Consider the following 20,177-nt stretch of genomic DNA (forward strand, 5'->3'; position numbering starts at 1 on the left):
TTCATTGCAAAAAACCCAATCATTCTATTGAAAAAATAATAGAAGGGTGGTAGGTATAAAAAAACTGAATAAAGCGTTTCTCTTCCAGCTTCACACACTCACACTACAATCTAATCTTCATCGCTTTCTATCATATCGTCCACGTCGTCGTCCGACACGAACATTGTATCCTCGGTTGGATCGTTGTCCGCCTTGCCGGCGGGACGCTTCTGGACACCACCGTTGCTGTAGCGTGTCTTGTACATTCGGTGACGACCTTTCAGCTGGTTTATTGCTTTGGTGTTGTTACCACTGGCATTGGTAAGGATAACGTCTTCGTCATCATCGAACACATCCCCGTCCTCGTCGTCCTCGTCGTCGACGACGATCCGGCGACTGGTCGGCGCCACTACAATATCACAATCTTCCTCTATTAACGATTCCGGATCGAACGCAGTCTGCTTCTGCATTTCGATTTTTTCCTGTGGGCTACGCTTCTTACGGAACTCGTACACCAGCGGGAAAATGTGCTCGATGGCGGCTTGCACGTAGGCTACGCTTGCAGCTGGAAGAAGAGATAAGAGTGTGTGAGTTAGATTATGTTGTTGGTACGATGTTTTTCGTTATCATTTCTTTTTCAAAAATACAGTTAACAATATCTATAATGTGGAGGAATAGGTGTATCTAATAAAGCGACATCTATACGCCAGTAGTACAAACGTATATGTATATATGTTGAACATATTCAATAAATCAGAATTAATCACAGGATATTGTGATTACATTAAAGCAAACGACCAACTCAACATAATCCTCGTTCAAAACTGCAACTACAAAAGGAATCAACGCGAAACATGTATTTCTGGATTGCCGTTTTCAACGCGTTGGTTTCCGTACCATCAGGTGAAGAGTGTTCGTGTATGATTGAATCACACGTACGAATTGTTTTACGCATTCTCGAAGGTGGATACTGGTGTTGGGAGAATAAATATATAATCGCCTGTGACTCCTATATTGCTCTTGCGAGGACAAGAATGAAACACGAATCAACCACCTTCAGCTGCTTCTAGAAACCACACAAACTATCGGTCCTTGTCAAGCCACCAAAACATTCTTTCTGAACAGTTATTTCTAAGGATGGATTCCACTCAGGTGCAACTTAATTCGTTCCGTTTTTTGCATGAAATTCGAATAATAAAATGATTTAATACATTTTTTAAAATATTGGTCATCGCTAGCCACTACTTTTTTTTATATCACTCGCTTTCAATTCGCATGGAACATCATTTGCTTGCTTTTGGGTGTATCTCTCAGGGTGTATCCAGCGGCTTTGCGTCGTTTACAAATAGCTTGAAGGGTTACTCCCATCGTTTTTACATGCTCTGTTTGCATTTGACACGAATCCTAATCGAGTAATGTCTCTTATTTTCGTTCTTCAAACCGTTTCGGTTGACCCGAACGTCTTCAATACTAGAATCACCACTTTTCAATTGACCAAACCATTCCCTACAAAATCTATCCGATGGTACAGAGGCACCATAAATTTCCACAAACATTCAATGTGCTTCAACTGCACTTTTCTTACATTGGAAACAGAAAAACAAAAAATGGTGAAAATGGAAATTGTGCTTATTTGCAACGAAACTCGACATTTTCGCAGTAAAAATTTAACTTGTTGTGCAAAAATATTTGGTTGACAGATGTCGACGCATCACGATTTAGCAAAAATCAGCTGTCGCCGTCGGCTATTTACGAAACTAATTAAGTTACACACCCACTAAAATATTGCCCGAAGTGGTAAACAAGCTTTAATGCAAATAATTCCATAGTTCTACGTTAATAATGCGGACGTGTCCTGGACTCCACTCCTTGTTATTTTTTTAAAGCTTCTTAAAAGTTATCAAATAATATTTAATCAATCTTTCACTGGTGAAATCACTACTGACTTGACCTAGAACATTACAATTTATGGTTAACGAAGTCAGCAAAGCCAAAACGACATTCTCTGAGACAATAATAGTCAATAGATTAGGTTCACTAATGCTTAATTTAGTATGAAGAAATGATATTTATGACATTCATGGCGTATTCGATAAAAATTGCACACACAAATTTGACTGCATGTTTCAACAGTAGGGATAAAAAACCTTAAATTGTGAGTAAAACTGTCATGTCGGTAAAGAAATTCACGATTAAAAAATTGGTGCACTTAGACTGCCGAAAATTCCGGAAGCTGCTCATCGATTCATCGCTGATATTCTAATGATAATTGCAGACAAGGTATTTTTCGCATACCTAAGAGAATTTCGGAAAAATGCGAGTGCTAGTCGAACATATCAATCCAGGATGTCGCTATAAAGTGCAAGGTATCATTCTGTTTCGCCCAGAACACTATAAAACGTTCTTTTCTTCAAATGTAGATGGTACCAAATCGGAATGAGGAGCAAAATGTCACCGCAAAAAAAAAACGTGTTCGGAAACTACACGCACTTGCTCACCAAATCGTGCTGCATCGTAATGACAAAACCTACGCCAAGGTCGAGTTCCAACGACACTCTGGACAGGAATAAATATTACGTCACCATGTCCAAAGTGAACTTTCCGGAGCATATTTGAAAGAAGAAACATCGAAATTTGAGAGGAAATTTCTGATCTGGTAGACGATTTGTGGATGTGGAGAAGTTAACACTCCCTACATCTCTTGTTAAACTCTAGTGGAACTGAAAAGAAATTGAATGTGTGAGAAAATTGGGATGGATACCATTAAAATAATGAAAAATATTGTTCTACAGGTTTTAATGAGTGGTGTAGTGAAGTGAAAAGGGCGGGAATTCGGAATGGAAGAGGAAATCGCAGTTCGTAATGTTCAGACAGTTCCATGATAATCCTATAAAAGGCGTAATTTTGGCCATTTTGTCTACAATTTTTATCGAAGGCACCAGTTGTCATCGATGACAAAATAAAGAATAATTGTACCCAATGCTAAAGGCAGGTTTAGAGTTCCAGTGAACGTGAACATGAACAAACACTCTTTTGTTAACGTGAGGAAAACATCTTGAAAAGCTAGGAAGAAACATTTTCTAGTTGAAAAACATATTTAAACACAGTTCATATTGATAAAAATGGATTAATTCAATATTTCTCAACGATTCTGAATTTTCATCGTGGAATCCAGCTGTTGGTGAACTCGCCATAGTTCACCGACTTCGGTGAACGTGAACGTGAAAACAGAATGCCTTACGACATTCGAGCGTGAACATGAACGGGGAAATATTTTGACGTCTATATTCACCACTGTTTTCACGTTCACGTTCACCGAAGTCGGTGAACTATGGTGAGTTCACCAACATCTCGATTCCACGGTGGAAATTCAGAATCGTTGTGAAATATTGAGTTAATCCACTTTTATCAATATGAACTGTGTTTAAACATGTTTTATAACTAGCAAATGTTTCTTCTTATTGTTTCAAGATGTTTTCCTCGCCTTTTATATATGGACTAATGAATTATTAACAAAAAAGTGTTTGTCCGCGTTCACGTTCACGGGAACTCTAAACCTACCTTAAAGTGTTAAAGGATCGCGGCCCAGAACAAACGTTCAAGAAGTCTGCCAAGAGGAGGATTTCAAACCGGCAGATACTTCGAACACGCTCGGAGAATATTTCGCGGAATAGTCTGCCATCTCCGAATATTACTTCGGTCAACAACATTGTGTTTCCGGTGAGTCGCCTCAGCAGGAATTTCACCATCGAGGAACCCTACCCTACGTTCTGCCAAAATGATTCAACCGGCCCTAACTGTATCGGCTATTAGATGCTGAAGCAGCTGTCCCTACTCAGCATCATTAACGTCCTGTGGAGTACACACGAATTCCCCGAGGGTTGGAGACATAGCCTAGTAATACCCATTCCTAAGGACGACCGAAGCAGCAACAATGTAAAAGGCTACCGTCCAATATTCTTGACCTCCTGTTTATCCAAGATATTGTAAAGAATAGCGAACAGCCGTCTGGTCACCTTCCTGTTCGAAAACGGGAAATTGGACGATCGGCAGTTCGCCTTCCGGCCGGATTTGGGTGTTGGTCAACAACAAACTTAGCTGCCTCCGTCATTTCGAGGAAGTTAAGAAAAGCTGTGCCACCCGGTTTAATCTGTTGAAAACTATTTCCAAACCGCATCGGAACAACACCAGAAAGGTCCGGCTATGGGTTCCCTAAGCTATCATCAGCAGTCGTCTCACCTATGACCTCGAGCTGACGTTTTTGGCTGGAGACAAACTACCAAAAACTCTGGCATCGGTCTAAAACAGGATACTACGAACTGTCTCCGGCTGTCCATAGCAACACGATCCTGCAGCTGGTGGCACAATCAAACCTTCCCCCGTTAGTGAAACAATCCTGTTCCGTTCGCCCTAACGACTGGCGGTTCCCAACTGTTCTCGTCGAGAACTGTATCAGAAACAACTTTTGAACCATCATAGGAGACACAACCAGTATCCACGAGATCAGATATTCGAACGACCCAAAAGGACTATTAGAAGTTGGATTCGAGGTAAGCGATAGTAATAATAGTTTGATTTCCGGCAGGACCCAGCATCGAGGAAGTCACCAAAGCTACATGTTGCTGTGAGCGAGAACAGGAGAGTCGCCAAGATCTCATCTTTCGATGGAATTCAGAAGCATCATACACAAAAAACCTAATCTAAGACACACAAGTTGACAGACGACAAATTGTTGAATTAAGGCATCGAATTGAGGAACTCGTGAAAAGTGCTGGTGACAAAAAGTTATGTTTCAATCAAAAATGATCTCGAAGCAAAATATTAATATGCTGAATAACCTGTTTCTATGAACATCATTTTCGACCGCAGCACAAAACATTTTTATAACGATGATGCAATAATTAAAGCTAACTACCTGCAAATATCACTTTTAGTTCGAGGCATACGACATGGAAATATTTAATGTCTCCGTCAACATATAAACAAAAAAGAAGGCTTAGGAATGCTTAACTGAACATGATTAAATTGTGTCTTGATTTTTAAATAGCAGCTTTATATCAAACTAAAAAGATACTTTATGTTTAGTTTATACATCGGTGTTTTACCCCATTCGGAGTCAATCACTAAAACATGAGAGGCGACTAAATCTGGACTCTACCATTAGACTCATCAATACACTGCGTGGAATGTACCATAATACAATATGTAAGTTACTCTAACTTCTTAAATCAACCCCCTTCATCAACACTCACCCGTCACTGTGATACTGCCGGTGGAGAAGATTTTCAGCGTAGCCTTTGGATTGTGCAGCTTATAGGTTACGCCCGGATGCAGCTCCGGTTCGTAGCTGGCATCTTTCTTGTACTTCTCGGAGAAGTTGACGATCATAATTCCCCATGGCATACTGCATGTCCCGAGCACGTTTACGATACGGAAATTCCTAAACCTAGCATTAAAACCTAGTTTTTGAAGGCAACGCGAGTAACGTCTGGCCGCAATCTTCGCCTGCAATCGAAACAATTTGTTAAACTGTCTCTTATGCATTTTTGGCTTCACATTACCTGATCTTCCGATGTAGCACCAGTGCAGGTGATCTTCCCCGAAGACCAAATCGACGCGGTTGTGTATGGACGTCGTAGCTTCATGGTGACCATTCCGTTCTCCCGACGGAATTCCACGTTGAAACCTTTGAGCGCAATATCACGCAGATTGAGATGACAGCGCACGCTAAACGAACACACTACATTATTGATAACAATGTCAATCTCAGGCTCCGCTTCCTGATCTTGGTCATCTTCTTTATCGGTGGTTTTGGTATCCAGACCGTCTGTCGCAGTGGCAGTGGCAGATTGATCCTGTGTTCCGGTAACTACACCGGTACTATTATCACGTTCACCACAACCATCGGATACCGCAGTACCCTTGATGGCGTTGGTGTGCGCAGTTATGTTTTCTGCAGTCTGGCTCTTGGAAACAGTCTGTTGTTGTTGGTGAGGGTGCGTTTGAGAATGGACTTGCTGCTGGCTAGGTTGATGTTGCTTTGGTGTCAATATCGTGTTATGTTGAGTCCCATTGACATAAACTAAGGAGCTAGCGGAATTCGCCATGTGTGGCAGCTGATGCTGATGAGGTGATGCAAACGATTGCATCGATACGATGCTAGTAGTGGCGGGTGAAGACGACGCTGCCGTGCGAAATATTGCATTCAGGTCTGCGTAGGCATTATTGAACGGACTCTGGAAGGAGGTGGTGGGAGCTGTAGTTGACACAATCTGCTGACTGCTGTTGCCAAAAAGCTGTTGTGTCGTTATATGATGATTGCTCTGGAGATGGTTGATGAACTGACTGTTGAAACTGCTTACACTATTCGAACTATTTAAACTGATCGTAGTACTGGAGGCAGGTGAATGTGTTGTGGTGAATGCATTGTTTAGAGTAGTCTGTTGATGTAGCAGCGGCTGCTGGTGTACCAGTGTAGTGGTAGCTAGTGATGGCAAAACCACCGTTTCGTGTGGGAGCAGCATTCGGGATGCGGCCCCAGGAATGGTGGTCATAGTAGCACCCGCTGCTACCAATGTCGTTGTCTGGTTATCGTCGGTGCCATTTACGACCACCACGTTGTTTGATCCATTAGTCAGATTTTTCATAAAATTTTTCTGCTGTAACAGAGTAGCCATACTACTCTGGTTACTGCAATACATAAAAACTAGTGCACTCTCGCAAGCGACTTATTTGTTACTTCTTCGTGGTCTCGTTCTTGCTTTTTCTCTTTCCGAACTTCTTTCTCACACTATCGATTATACTAGATCGATAAATAATTCACCACTTTCGCCCACTTGTTTTCCACAGTTTGGCAAAATTTTGGATACAAACACACACTCTGTTCTTCAATGCACACACTGTGTGTTGTCTATGTTTCACAAATTCGCTTCCTTCTCTACTACATAGGATTTTTATCAAACACTAAACTCACTGAGGCGCATTCGCTCTGGGTGTGTGTAACGGCAAACGCGATAAATAAAATCTTCTCTTTTCCTCTGGCTATATTAATCACTTAATCACGTGTATGTTTTGATTTTTCCTCTCTCTCTCAGTAGTTATGCTCGATTCTTCCCATCTGCTGCTGCTGTGAAGTTTCCGTCCGTCCGGTGGTTGGGAGTAATCAATCGGTACTCAGTGCCGGCGGCTCAAGCAACGGAAAATGCCAGATGGTTATGTGTACGTAGCGCGGTGTGCTCTGCAAGTGAAAATGAATGCAAAAAAATGTATTATGCAAATTGTGTTTCGGTAAAATGATCATTGAAGAAAACTATTGACGTAGAATAATGAAAGTTATATTATTATACACAGCGATTCCGTCAATGATGGCTGGTTTCGTTTTTATCTTCAGATGTTTAGTTTCGAACCATCACTGGTTAGAAATAATATTCTAAAAATTTCGCAGCTGTGAGAACATCCGAATGGGTAGAATGACATTCCTCAAATGAATAAAATAAATGTCCAACCGGAATGTATATCGAAAACACACAAGGACGTGTCGACAATCATCGACATGTACAGCAACAAATTAGCGCCACACTTTTCAGACATTCATCATCCAACATTCTTGCCAGTCTGCGGATTCCACAGAGTATCAATTTCAGCATTCTTTTTATATCTCGTCTAGTATTTGATAACTTATAAGACAACAATGACAACACTGAATTTATTCAATTAATTAACGCGTCGCGATAATCGAACAACAAATAGCGATATTTCAGCGAGAATAAATGCTAAAATGAATCTCAGTCACTTTAGTTCAATCTTTTCGTTATCAAGCGAATTTGGTATCAAGATACTTTTCCATGCTGTCCAAAGAGTCGAAGTTCTTCTTGTCCTCAAGAGAAGTTTGTACGCAGTTTTGACACGTTCCTCTCCGATTTTTTTTAAATCTTGTAGGACTACGTCTTTCATTAAGGATATCAAATCAGAAAACAGATCACGTTTTTATGAAATAAAATTACCGTTAATATATATTTTTGCAACCAACGGATTTTGGCGATTTGCATACGAATCGAATCGGAAATTCTTTAAAATTTGGTTAATATAATAAACATTATAATCCCATAGCCTGTAGTCATTTTCCCATACATTTGTTCCGTCCATTTGCGTGATGACCGTTCGGCCGGGCTCGCTGAAGAATCAATCGAGTCATTGTTTAGGTTGGTTTGATGTGATTTCAACTTGTTGATTTAAAGCATCGGTATAGCTTTGTTCTACTTTCATCTTCAAAAATTGTTTCACGGCTGAACTAGAATTGCATAAACAATGTATGTTTTTGACTGCAACCATAAATATTAATTCAATGAGTTACATTTTACAGATTTTCAAATGGGCATTTTACAAACACCACAGCATTGAACTTCATAACCAGGGATGCCAGGTGTTTGTTTCAAATATGTTTACATGGCACGAAAAGTGTCTTCATAATCATATTGAACAAAAAGGAAAAAAAGGGTGGGGGGGCGGTTGGTTGGGGTTACGAAAATGCTTGCCTACGGTGAGGGGGGAGGGGGTTTTGATAATGTCCACGTGGACACGTTAAGTATTTTTTAAAGTAAAACATTCCAGTTAATAGTCAAAATTGAATGAGATTTGTTTTGTATTTACACGATTTTTTAAACTTCACGCTGCCTGAGAGGGCTGCTCGGTCAAACATCCATATTTTTTCATATGACTTAACCTCTTTCCTGAAATGTATATTCTGAAGGTAACGCACATGAACTAGGATCCATCAATTTATTCTAATCAGTAATAGAGGGCCATCAAATCCGTTAGGATAAAGACACCCAATTACACACAAAGAATGTTGAATTTTTTGTAGTATTAAAAATCACGACTTAAGTGCGAGTTGAATTCAGCTTTTGCTCTTGATGACAAAACTATTTGGTTTTTTTCGAGAACTCTCAAGGATTTCTGAACATTGAAACGAACAACAAATTCTTCCATGAGTGTACGGGCCGTATCTTTGGAGATCTATTTCTTGCAATGATGTTGTTCTTTATTGATGTCTGGTAATTTTTGTAATACGCTTCTTTTGAGTTGTCTGGAAAGTTCATGCTGCTGCTGCTGATTAATTGAAAGAAAAGATTAATCCTTGATACACATGAATTAGTAGATTCGCTACAGATGTCGAAAATCACCGTTCATGAGAAACGAAACATCACGAAAAACATTCATGCAACAATGCATGAACTACATATTAACCCATATTACGGAACCCGATCGGATTTGACATATCGCATTCCGAATGAAATAAACTTTTGCATTCTGAATTTCAAGTTTGCAATATTTGCACCATCCGATAGGATTTGACTCGATCAGATTAAGGGGGATAGAGACACGAATTTCGGATGTTTCTTCGAGCTCCGAAAAAGTAAAACAAAGAATATTTTTACCATCCATTGTATCACTATCTTCTCTATCTTTCAACAATAAAACAAAAATTGAACGGGAAAAAAAATCCATAATTATAAGCTGATCAAGTGAGGAGGTTCAGATAAAAGTTGTGCCATGGCGTACATGATCCCAGCCCTTCTGGTTCAGAAACAAACAAATCGAACAAATTCTGAAACAGAAATGACGGAAATTTGAAGAAAAAAAAAATGCTGTTTAAAACATTTTTTTAAGTTTCTTTATTTTTCAAACTAGTAAAGTCACGAAATTATGATGTTTTATAGGTTCATGCGATAGGGAGATGCATGCAGATTATATTGATATAAACATAGATCGGATAAGTAGAACTTGAGATATCGTGTAAGCCAGATTGAAAAAACATGTTTCGAGAAAAACGCGTTTGAAGTTAATTGTTATGGCCGTACTGGATAAGATATCGGATCACTAAAATGGCTATAACTTGAAAAATAATGAGATTTTCGGAAAGTCTCATATTCTTAAATGTCTGAATTAGAGAAATATGAAGAAAAAAATGATTTTTTTAAAATTCTAGAATACCTTTTAAAGAACGCAACATTGTGCTAAATTCAAATCCGACAGGATTCCGGAATAAGGGTTTATTTTACTGAAAAACACTCGAAGGGACTTATCTCAATCTGCGATTCGTTTCATAAACGCGACGAAAATACATATTTGTAGCGAATTGTAAAGGGCAAAAATCATTCACAAGAATGTTGAGTTAAACAAATCTTAGCAAGTGAATGGAACCCCGAAGCAGGTTTTCGCTTGAAGGTAGTTATGGTTGGGTCTGGTAGGACTGGAAGAAAATATGTATCATGAGCTTTTACCAAGCAACTAGTTTCGATGAATTCAAACAAGTACTGCTAGCAGCTGAACGTATGGAAATCAACGATACAGAACGTTTCTAGGGCACTTCTAAAACTCCACCCGCCTTACACACCAGATATTGCATCTTCACATCATTAACTGTTAAGATTCTTGTAAGAACTTCATCTTATTGCATAGCATAAGTTCTGAGAGGATGGAATTCTCAAGTTGCATGAAGGATGGTTCCAAAACTTTTCGATTTCATCCGATAACAACTGAAACTACCGACGCAAGCGTTTTGACTATTATCGGAAACGTAAATACTAACGCTACAGTCAGAGCAACCTGGTGATTATGTTTAGCTATGCGAACAAATGTTCATTGAAACAATTGATTGTCCGCATAAATAGACGCAAGCGTTTTCCAAATGGAAACAATATCTTTTAATCCGCAAAATCTCCTAGGCCCTCTTTTGCTAATTTTGATAATTTTCTTCAACTGGACAGATTATTTCATTGGAAATTTGCATGGTTACGCTTGTAGGCAAAAAAAAACAACAAAAATGAGTTTTCCCAACACTAATGGTGTTGATGATTACGTCTCCTGTGCAAACATGGGCCGTATAGCAGTATTAGCCAAGGTTTACAAGGGATTCTGCGCTCTAATAGATTCCCGATAACGATCTGCCAATGCAATCGCTTTCGAGTCCAGACCCCTGAGCAACCCCAAACCTAATTCTAGCCAACACTTCACACTCAGTAAGCCAACACTTCACTCTTCCATGGAATGTCAAGAGAATTTACAAACCCGGGAAGACTCTTGACCGATCAGATATTAAATCTAATACATATCTTTTGAATTTACAAAGGAAACCCCGCTTTACTAGATACCCGAAAACGGTTTGCTAATGCGATCGTTTGTAATTTCTTAACTCAATACTGTTTAGTCACGCATTAATAAATGGAAAAACAGTTTTACAGGTTTACTTCAATAATGGCGAAAACACATACCAGGAGGCTGGAAATATGAATAGGATTTTCGGACCTTATACTGTAACAGGCAATCACGAGTAGTTTAGGTTCCCGTCGATTCCATTCGCCACATGAAAAAGATTGGATACAAAATGGAGGCCGATATATGGGTACAACGAAACCACCTGCGAATAGTTGCTGAATCGCGATTAATATGACTTATTTTTGGACCGCATGGTGACTGATGATGAAAAATGGGTCGCTTATGTCAGCGTCAGGCGAGAATGATCGTGGTTGGAATCTGATGAACCGGCGCAAACGATCGCAAGACAGAATTGAAAAAATCAGGAAGCTGTTGTGTGTCTATGTCAACTATGAGCTTCTTTCCTACGGCCAGCCTATTAACCCGTACTATCCAAAATGCATTGCCAGGGCCACACAGGTGCATTCTCCTTATAATCCAAGTAATTACCACCTGTTACTGTATTTGGCAAATGATTTTGTTGAAGAAAGGCCTCAAGTGAAGCTTTTAAAAACCGACTGTTACAATTACAAATTTGCTAAATGTGATTTGACAGCCTCGAGAAGAAGACAATCACTCGTAAAAATAGCAATAAATTATCAAATGAAATGGTACATATTTGAACTAAATCGGATCTATATGCTGGCACTTAAATTTCACGCGACCGTATTAATTTTCTGATATATCGGCTCATCAGAACAGCTCAAGAAAAACACATAAATGTACGAAGCCGACACTGTTTCGTAATGCTACATTACTAACAGTGATCTGTATACTCCGTGCAACACCTATAACGTGTGATCTCTGTTGGAAGAACTCTGAGTGCGAAATAAAACAACGAACAATTCCTCCCAATTTGGAACAAACTTCCGCTTTGCGGAATCGATCGTTCGTTTGTGTCAAACTATGAATCATCAACGATACACTGTTCTTTGGGAATCTACGAAAGCCGATCGGATATGCGAAGAAAGTATTTTCCATTATTTATTTCTTTTTCTTACCACTTATTGTGTGGACATCATGTGCGGTTTTGTTATTTTTATTGCTACTACCACAGAGCAAACTAAAATGATGAACATACATACTCTCCCACTCTATTTTTTTTCTTCAATCCGATTCACCAAATTATCGAGCAACAATGTATGATGCTACAACAGCGGAACGGTTGGTTATATTTTCAAAATCATAATCGGCTGTGCGGCGCGAGCAGTGTGTTATAACACAATATTCGTTCAGCCGTGTACTCACCACCACCGTTCGCACAGTTCCCAGGTTGGTATTTCGGTTCAAATTCAAAGTTATCCATTTCCGCTATGGAAGTGTGCTAGCTCAACATTAAACTGATGGTATTCTTCCGAAGGTCAACTGTAGACGTTATGTTTCTCCCGCCGTGCAACGCGTTCCATCAGCCGGATTCGAATTCTGGCAATGCACAAAACCAGGAATGTAAATTATATGTTGCTCTGTAAGTGTGTGTGTGTATGTATGTGTTGTGCTTGTTATAACCGACGGGATCAGCGAGTCAGCGATTTAAAGCACTTCTTTCCCCCGTTGTTTTTATCATACATCCGCTCATTGCCCTCTGTACCGGGTTGGAGTCAATATTCCACTACTCCCGTGTGAGCCCCGGTCAAACGAGCCCGGGATTCCTCATCTAACACAGCGGATGGGCGTTAGATACGGAGAACGTACGAAAGCGGAAATATATTCTCTCTTTCTTTTATTTAGTTTATCGGTGATTGGTAATAATTTCGAAGCACGTGCGATCGAGAATTCCGGTGTTTTAAGGGTTGTTGACATTACTTCAATCTCAGTTGAAATTTTGATCGAATTTCCTTCGAGGAAATCTACCCGACTGGATGAAGTAGTAAGTACCATGATTAATTTCGCTAATGTATTGGATAAACATAGGCGATGTATTCCATACATAGGGTGAAGTAAAATATTTGTTTCCACGTGATTTATTTGAACTGCGTTGAAACGTCTCGAGGATAACACCCGCAGCAGCAGCTGTGGCAGCAATGTTTCCCCCTATAGCGGAAAAACAAGCGTGTATGAAAACGCCACAAAAATGAGCTCGAAGAAAAAAAAAACCCAGACAGACTTCTAACTCGCATCCCTTCGTCTGTCTCCATAATCCTTAGCCGTCTGACAGTTTCGAGAATGGGAATTTGGAAGGATGGATCTCATTAGGATCAACAACCTGAGATGTTTTCGGTTGTAAATCGATTCTCCCCCCAGAACACACGCACACACACGGAAACACACGCACGTGAGAGGTTTTTGCTCTCCTGTCCATGATCGACGTTGCATTGTACCCACCTCTTGCCGAGCGAACATTGGTCGCTTATTGTCGTCGGGATTGAGCTGAGCAGCAGCTGTGCCGATGCGATGTGCACACATTCGAGCGTTGCTGTTGTGTTGGAGTCTCCTTCCCCCTCAATACTCTGATAACATTGAGATGTTGAAAAAGCGCATTGGAAAACGCGTTACGGGGCCTAATAACATTGACCTCAACTCGTGTGCGCACACAGCCTATAAACTTGTTCGCCCAAAACAAAAAAAAATCGCCACACGTCAATAGCAGTGTGTGTTGGGGCTTAATTAGTGACCGTAGCGAAACCGGAACACCAGATGTTTTATTAACGCATTATCTGCCATCTGCCGGGACCAATTTCAAATTTGACAGTTTGTGAATAAATCAATTTGCACACATCTCTCGTGAAGTTGTCTGGATATTCTGGATCGTTGAGATTGTTCGGTGAGATTGGATTACATAATAGTCAGAATAATAAATCTGGAGCACATCATACTCGTTTAAATCGTTCGCCAATTTCTTCACTCTTTCTTGAGGAAATGAAATACATTCGTTTGTTTAGAAAATGAAAGAATTTTCTTATCATAAATCCATATGCAACTACTACAAGCTCCGCCTACTATTTGGGTTCTTTACGCATTCATTGCAAAAAGAAATCCAGGTCTTTTGGATCAATTCAATTTTGATGCTACCGTAAGATCTGAACTGCACCGTCCGGAACAAAGGTTATATGAAAACATCTCGTGAATGATTGGTTTATGGAACAGAATTGAATAATTTCAATGTGTGAAAATTATTTCTGTTCAATCTATGCCTCCCACTGCTTCCGATGACTGAAACAAGGTATTATAGAACAGGGCCTAAAATTTTCGAAGACGAAACATGAAAATCAACTCTCCTCTTAGTTGCTTCGCTTCGAGTAGGACTGTTTCGGTATTCATGACATTCATTGACTGTTCGGCTTCAACATGATAACATGTCAACAACATCAGTCATTCTCGCTCTTCATTGCATTATTAGTCAAATCAATTCTAGCAAATGGTTGTTCTAATTGACGTGACGAATGAATACAAATCTGCCTCTTCATTCAACCTGACTTCAATTCACCACTACCACTCCACCCTTAAATGTACCTGGTTGCCCGCGTACACAATCTTATTTTAACGTCCATATAAAGTGAAACGAAAACTTGATTTCTGTTGCAAAAAGTAGTTACACCATCAATGGACGGCTCCATTGTTTACCCACCGTGAACTCAAATATCGATACATGCACAACGCAAATAGAATACCAGTTATATTACTCCCCTCTTTCATCATTTAGTGGCAGGCATTTTCCTAACATGGACTATACAAATTTCCTAGTCCGTGTTAGAGAAACGCATTGCAGACTACACAAATGTATGAGAAATTCACAGCTATCATTTGAACATTATTTTAAAATGTTAACCATTGGAAATTTTATAATCATCTATATTGTAATAGATGAATAGGGAACATCCAAACCGATTGCGACACCCATAAATTAATCAAGAATTTATTGAGAAAGAAACGCTCAAAATAGACAATTTTCGTGAGGTGATCAATGTTCAGTTTTTCAATTTGTACTCCCAATATATTCCCGGAAGAAAAATTCCAAAAAGTATCGATCCTTAAAACAAGAGTTTAGCAAAATAGAATTCAACGACAGTATGAGTGCACATTTAATTTCAACATTCACTATTTACTTTTTTTTATTACAAGCCAAACGATTTATGTTCGTCGCAGACTTTTGCCTTTTTACATCTTAAATCGAACATGAGAAAGTAGGACATCACGCTACATATGAAAGTCAAAATGTTCATGAAATAGGTGAGGTGAAAAAATTAGTGACATCAAGCCATTAATAATATTGGAACGTTGTTTTAAAAATCTGTATATTCTGCAAGAAATCCAAAAAATCTGTAATCTGTAACAGATTCTTGGTTTTAAAAAGTCTGTATAAATACCCTGATCCGGTATCCGACCGGATACCAAATATTAGAAAAATTTCAATGATGTCTCAATAACACAAGATAGATCATTACATAATAGTCCAATAGTCGCCGTTCATACTCAATTAAAAACAAGGTTTAATTACTAATTACTTCTAAATAAGATAATATCAACAGTACTCTGAATTAACCAGTGTAAATTTTGATGAACAAATAATAAATTTTCAGCAGTTGTTGGTGACAACTGATTACGCTTTGTTTCGTACATGAGACTTAAGAGAACAGTTTTTCACTGAAAACTCAACTGCGAGGAGTTGAAAGATGAATTCTAGCAAACCTTACCAATTGAGAATACTGCTAAGACAGGGTGCCGAAAAAAATCCCTGATGTTCCCTGTGTGTAGACTAGTAATCAAATTCTGTACTAGTACTTTAGCTGTAGTTCCTAAAATATTTAACGAAACGCTTTATTTTGCAATCTGTCGGCTCCCTTCTGTGCGTTCTCCAAAATTTCCTTCGTTTTACTTCCAGATATTTCGCTTCTGCTTTTCGTAGCTGTTTCATTAACTTTGATTTATACGACGATTAAGAGAAAGAGAATTTCGAACTAGTTGAATTGACCAGCTGTACATTTTTTTTGATGCCATCCTTTCAAAGGGAAGTATAGCATCATAAACTTGTCGCATAGTTCAACCGTTTCCTTCCACATGTTTTAATAAAACAGTCGGAAATGGAAAAACCCTCTCAACGTTAGAGTTTCCAAACGAGAGACAGAATTTTTGGTAAAAAGTTCCGTAAACCTGTATTTTCCAAAAATGCAAAAAAATGAAAATGAAATTTCAAGATTTGTCTGTCGTAAAATTATGGCCAGTTGCAGCGTAACATGATTTTTATACCGTCCATCGACACAAGCAGAAGTTTGTTCAAATATTGAAAGCTGCAAGTGTATCTCTGATGCTTGAGATGCTCCTCCTCTTTTTCATCCCAAAATCTGACATTCAAATCCATCTACGTATCAAATTCCAGTAAAAACAGCGCGATTTTAAAATCCGTTTACTTTTGCACTGTTTACCCTTCGGAAGGACTAAGTTAACACACAGGAAAAGCAAACAACATATACCGAAAAATCTACAGAGAGTCAAATACAACTTTTTGCATCATAAACTTTCTAGTTAATGCAATAATTCAAATTCTTATTAACGGAATTTCATGTTCTCCAGATTGGTGCCGAAATTCCCTGATATTCCTTGATTTTCAAGGTAGTCGACACTCTGTAAGAGTTTAACGACCACCAATCGTGATTGCGATAGATTCGACATGTTTTCACATAATAGTCGATTTCCTTAGCAATGAGACATTAGCCACTTCGTTGAAACAGTCCTAGAAGGTGTCCTGAGCTTCGCGTGTAACGTTTCGTTCAGGTACATCTCTTTTGATTCGTTTAACTGGTTATAAAGACGGCGATGAGCTGTTACTCTCAGAAGATTCGTCGTGAGATATTAGTGTAGAATCCAATAAGATGGTCTAACTTGAAATTAGATTCATATTAGATCCCAATAGTTGAAGTGATATCCCAATCCAGCGAGTAATGGACATAACATTCGAGTGTTTTCCTTTGCCACTTCGTCAGTTCTAAAAATATTCTGAACTCCGCGTGTGAGGTATGATTCAGTTTAGCATCCCTTGCTTCGTTTAGCAGGTAGGACTGTTTCTGTTTTGAGAACTCCTAAATAGTCTAAGATTCAACCTAGGATCTAAAAATGTTCCAATTACGCAATTTGGATCTTCTCTTTAGTAGTTGAAATGACAGCAAAATCCATCGTTTAAAGATGCTCTTATACAAGAATATCGAATTTGCGAATACGAACTTAGTTTGGTATTATTTGTGCAGTCACGTCTTTGTCCAAATACATTTGAATTTGAACTTGTTTTTTTTTGTTATTTCTTCAAAGTGTTTTGAAAATTAACGCATTACTCCATAATAGAAAATAATAGAAAATCCATATCAGAACAAAATATTTTCAGATTTCCTTGCAGAAAACTTGATACTCTATTAAATAGGATATTTATCTAAAAGGGAAATTTTTTTTTCAATGATTTTTATATAAAAACGGGTTTGTTTCTCCCTAAAATGTACCCTTTTATTTGCTTCATGCAAACATGCAAATTCTCCCAGTTAGCATAACGAGCCAAATATCCGGCTGCCGGGTATTCGGCCATCTGGCCTAGTAGTTTGCCGGATATTCAGTATCCGGTCAAACTTCTTCTTCTTCTTTGTTTTAAAAAGTCTTTAAACTTTCCAGTTCATTCGCCTCTAACAGCCAAACTACTATCCGTTTCATCACAACCCTAAACCATACGTTTTGCCTCGTTCTCTGGAAAAACAACTCAGTCTCAGAGTCGAATTTTTGTAAAAAAAACACGTTGAAATCAATACCGTATTGTTTCAAATTCCGATCACTTAAGCTTTGATGGCCATTAAACAGTGTCTCATTACTCAAAATGGTACTCTTTCACGAAATTAAATTGAGTTTTGGATACAATAGAGTAAAGTGACCAGATGGTCAGAGGTCTAACGCGGGACACAAAAAACTAAACGTTATATATATACGTTATGTGAACATAAACCATAGTTTAGCGAGTCTAAACTGATCAGTATTATTTCTTTCTGAGTATCGGCACTCAGTTGCGATTTTTCGGTGGTTTAGATTTTGTTTACGCCCGAAAATCACTCGCTCAATCAGAGCATTTACGCCTGGCAAGCATGATTCAAATTCTACAATTTTCTTCAAATTACCGAAAGGAATGGTCGAAAATTCCAATTCATTTTTCATCGATTTTAGTGTTAACGTTCTTCTTCTTCTTCAATGGCACTAACGTTCCTAGAGGAACTTCGCCGTCTCAACGTAGTATTACTTGCGTCATTTTTATTAGTACTTAGTTGAGATTTCTATGCCAAACAACACGCCTTGCAATGCATTCTGAGTGGCAAGCTCTAGAATACGCGTGATCACAGTGCCAGTCCGAGGAAATTTCTTTGACGAAAAATTCCCCCGACCAGAACGGGAATCGAACCCGAACACCCGGCATGTTAGTTATGACGCTAACCACTCGGCCAAGGGAGCACTAGCAGCACTTAGTGTTAACGTATGCATTCTAAAAATGGACTAATTTCGGAAGGCGATGAAAGATAATTTATAGGAACAAATTTTCTTTAAATGTTACGTTTATTAAGTCTACAACAAAAATGATTCAAGGATGTTGATTCGCAGCAGCAGCACTGTCAAGCAACTTGATGATTTTTGAATACTGGAAGCTCCACCCCACAGCGAAGGAGTTGGACATCCGGAGGCACTTTGTGTCCGCCAGATATAGCCGATCTGGTATTTACAATATCGTCTCTTTGCCGCTCCTCAAGCCGGGAGATCGAAGCAAAAGGCCAAACGGTGGAGAAGAATCCGGCCAAAATGGCCATTTTTATGCGGAAGCGTCAGACGAGACCGGCCGTATCTGAGCAGCACGCAATCATCCAGAAGGAGTAGCTTGAGGTGCTGGTGAAAAACTTTCCGGCGAAAGAAGTGAAAAACTTAGTACTCGTAATGAAAGACGAAACGTACTTGATGCTAGAATTCAACGAATGGCAGGAGACCGGGTACTTTACGTTCCCCAGGTAAGCGATGTCGTCGAATATATCATTCATATCAAGTTCTCGAAGAAGGTCCTTCTCTGACAGACGTGAAGGGAATGTCCAAGCCGCTCTTCTTTCGAGTCATATGGTGAACGGGAAGATATATAGTACGAAGTGTTAGCCGGAGTTGGGAAGGTGATGTGGTCTTTATGCCGAACCTGGGATCAGCTCATTATGCCAAAAGATCACTGGAGGATGGATCGGCTGAAGATAAACATTGTCGCGAAGACTACCAACCTTCCCAACATTCACCAGCTGGGTCCGATAGGAAACTTTTGAGTAAATGGCCAAAATAGAGAGACAGACGACCATCAAGGCCACGAAAAGGTAAAATAACACGCCGATATATATCTTTTCATCGGCCATGGTTCAGGTTCCGGCCAACTTCCGTAAGACCACCCAGCGCTTCATTTACGATACTTCATCAAACAACTCTGCCTCTTCCTGTCGAGTGTACACTAGTTTTTCCGGCTTATTTAAAACGTTAAACCCTGACCGAGCTAGCGGACCAAAGGTGAACTTTTCGTCTGACTCACGTTGGTCCCTGCGGATCAATAGGGGACTTTTATAAAATCATTTTCCAATTTTGTTGCTGTCGCTTCCAGTTGACACTCTCTAAACAAAAAGCCCAGTATCGATGCGATGAAACCAGCTCAACGTATTAATCTTTGGATGCATTAGAAGCGCTCTTGAACAGTCTAGCAAATAACAGTTTTTTTTGAGGTTCATCCATTTAAGAAAATCAACATGATTAAATTGTGATATTGAAATATATTGATATCGCGGGACATTTTCGTTTCTATTGCCAAATGCGGGACGTTTCGCGGGACGGAATCTTACGCGGGACATTTTGTTGAAATGCGGGACTGTCCCGCGTAACGCGGGACGTCTGGTCAGTTTACAATAGAGCCTTCTTTTTAATTTGGCTACAATAAAATTGATTTACAAATACATATTCATGGCGAA

General features: G+C 39.3%; 1 protein-coding gene across 3 annotated transcripts in view; it reads right to left on the reverse strand.

Moving 5' to 3' along the window:
• The window catches only part of LOC129771577 (TATA-box-binding protein-like), a 44,843-nt gene continuing 24,666 nt past the window's right edge, over positions 1-20,177 (reverse strand). For all 3 annotated transcript variants that reach the window (XM_055775364.1, XM_055775353.1, XM_055775373.1), the window contains 3 exons: positions 5,541-7,216; positions 5,232-5,484; positions 1-544 (listed from right to left, as the gene is read on the reverse strand). In XM_055775364.1, the coding sequence (XP_055631339.1) occupies positions 111-544; positions 5,232-5,484; positions 5,541-6,680 (1,827 nt within the window). In that variant the 5' untranslated portion in view covers positions 6,681-7,216 and the 3' untranslated portion in view covers positions 1-110. The remainder of the gene's footprint in view (positions 545-5,231; positions 5,485-5,540; positions 7,217-20,177) is intronic.

This window comes from Toxorhynchites rutilus, chromosome 1, assembly GCF_029784135.1.
Source record: "Toxorhynchites rutilus septentrionalis strain SRP chromosome 1, ASM2978413v1, whole genome shotgun sequence".
In the NCBI taxonomy this organism is placed as follows: domain Eukaryota; kingdom Metazoa; phylum Arthropoda; class Insecta; order Diptera; family Culicidae; genus Toxorhynchites; species Toxorhynchites rutilus.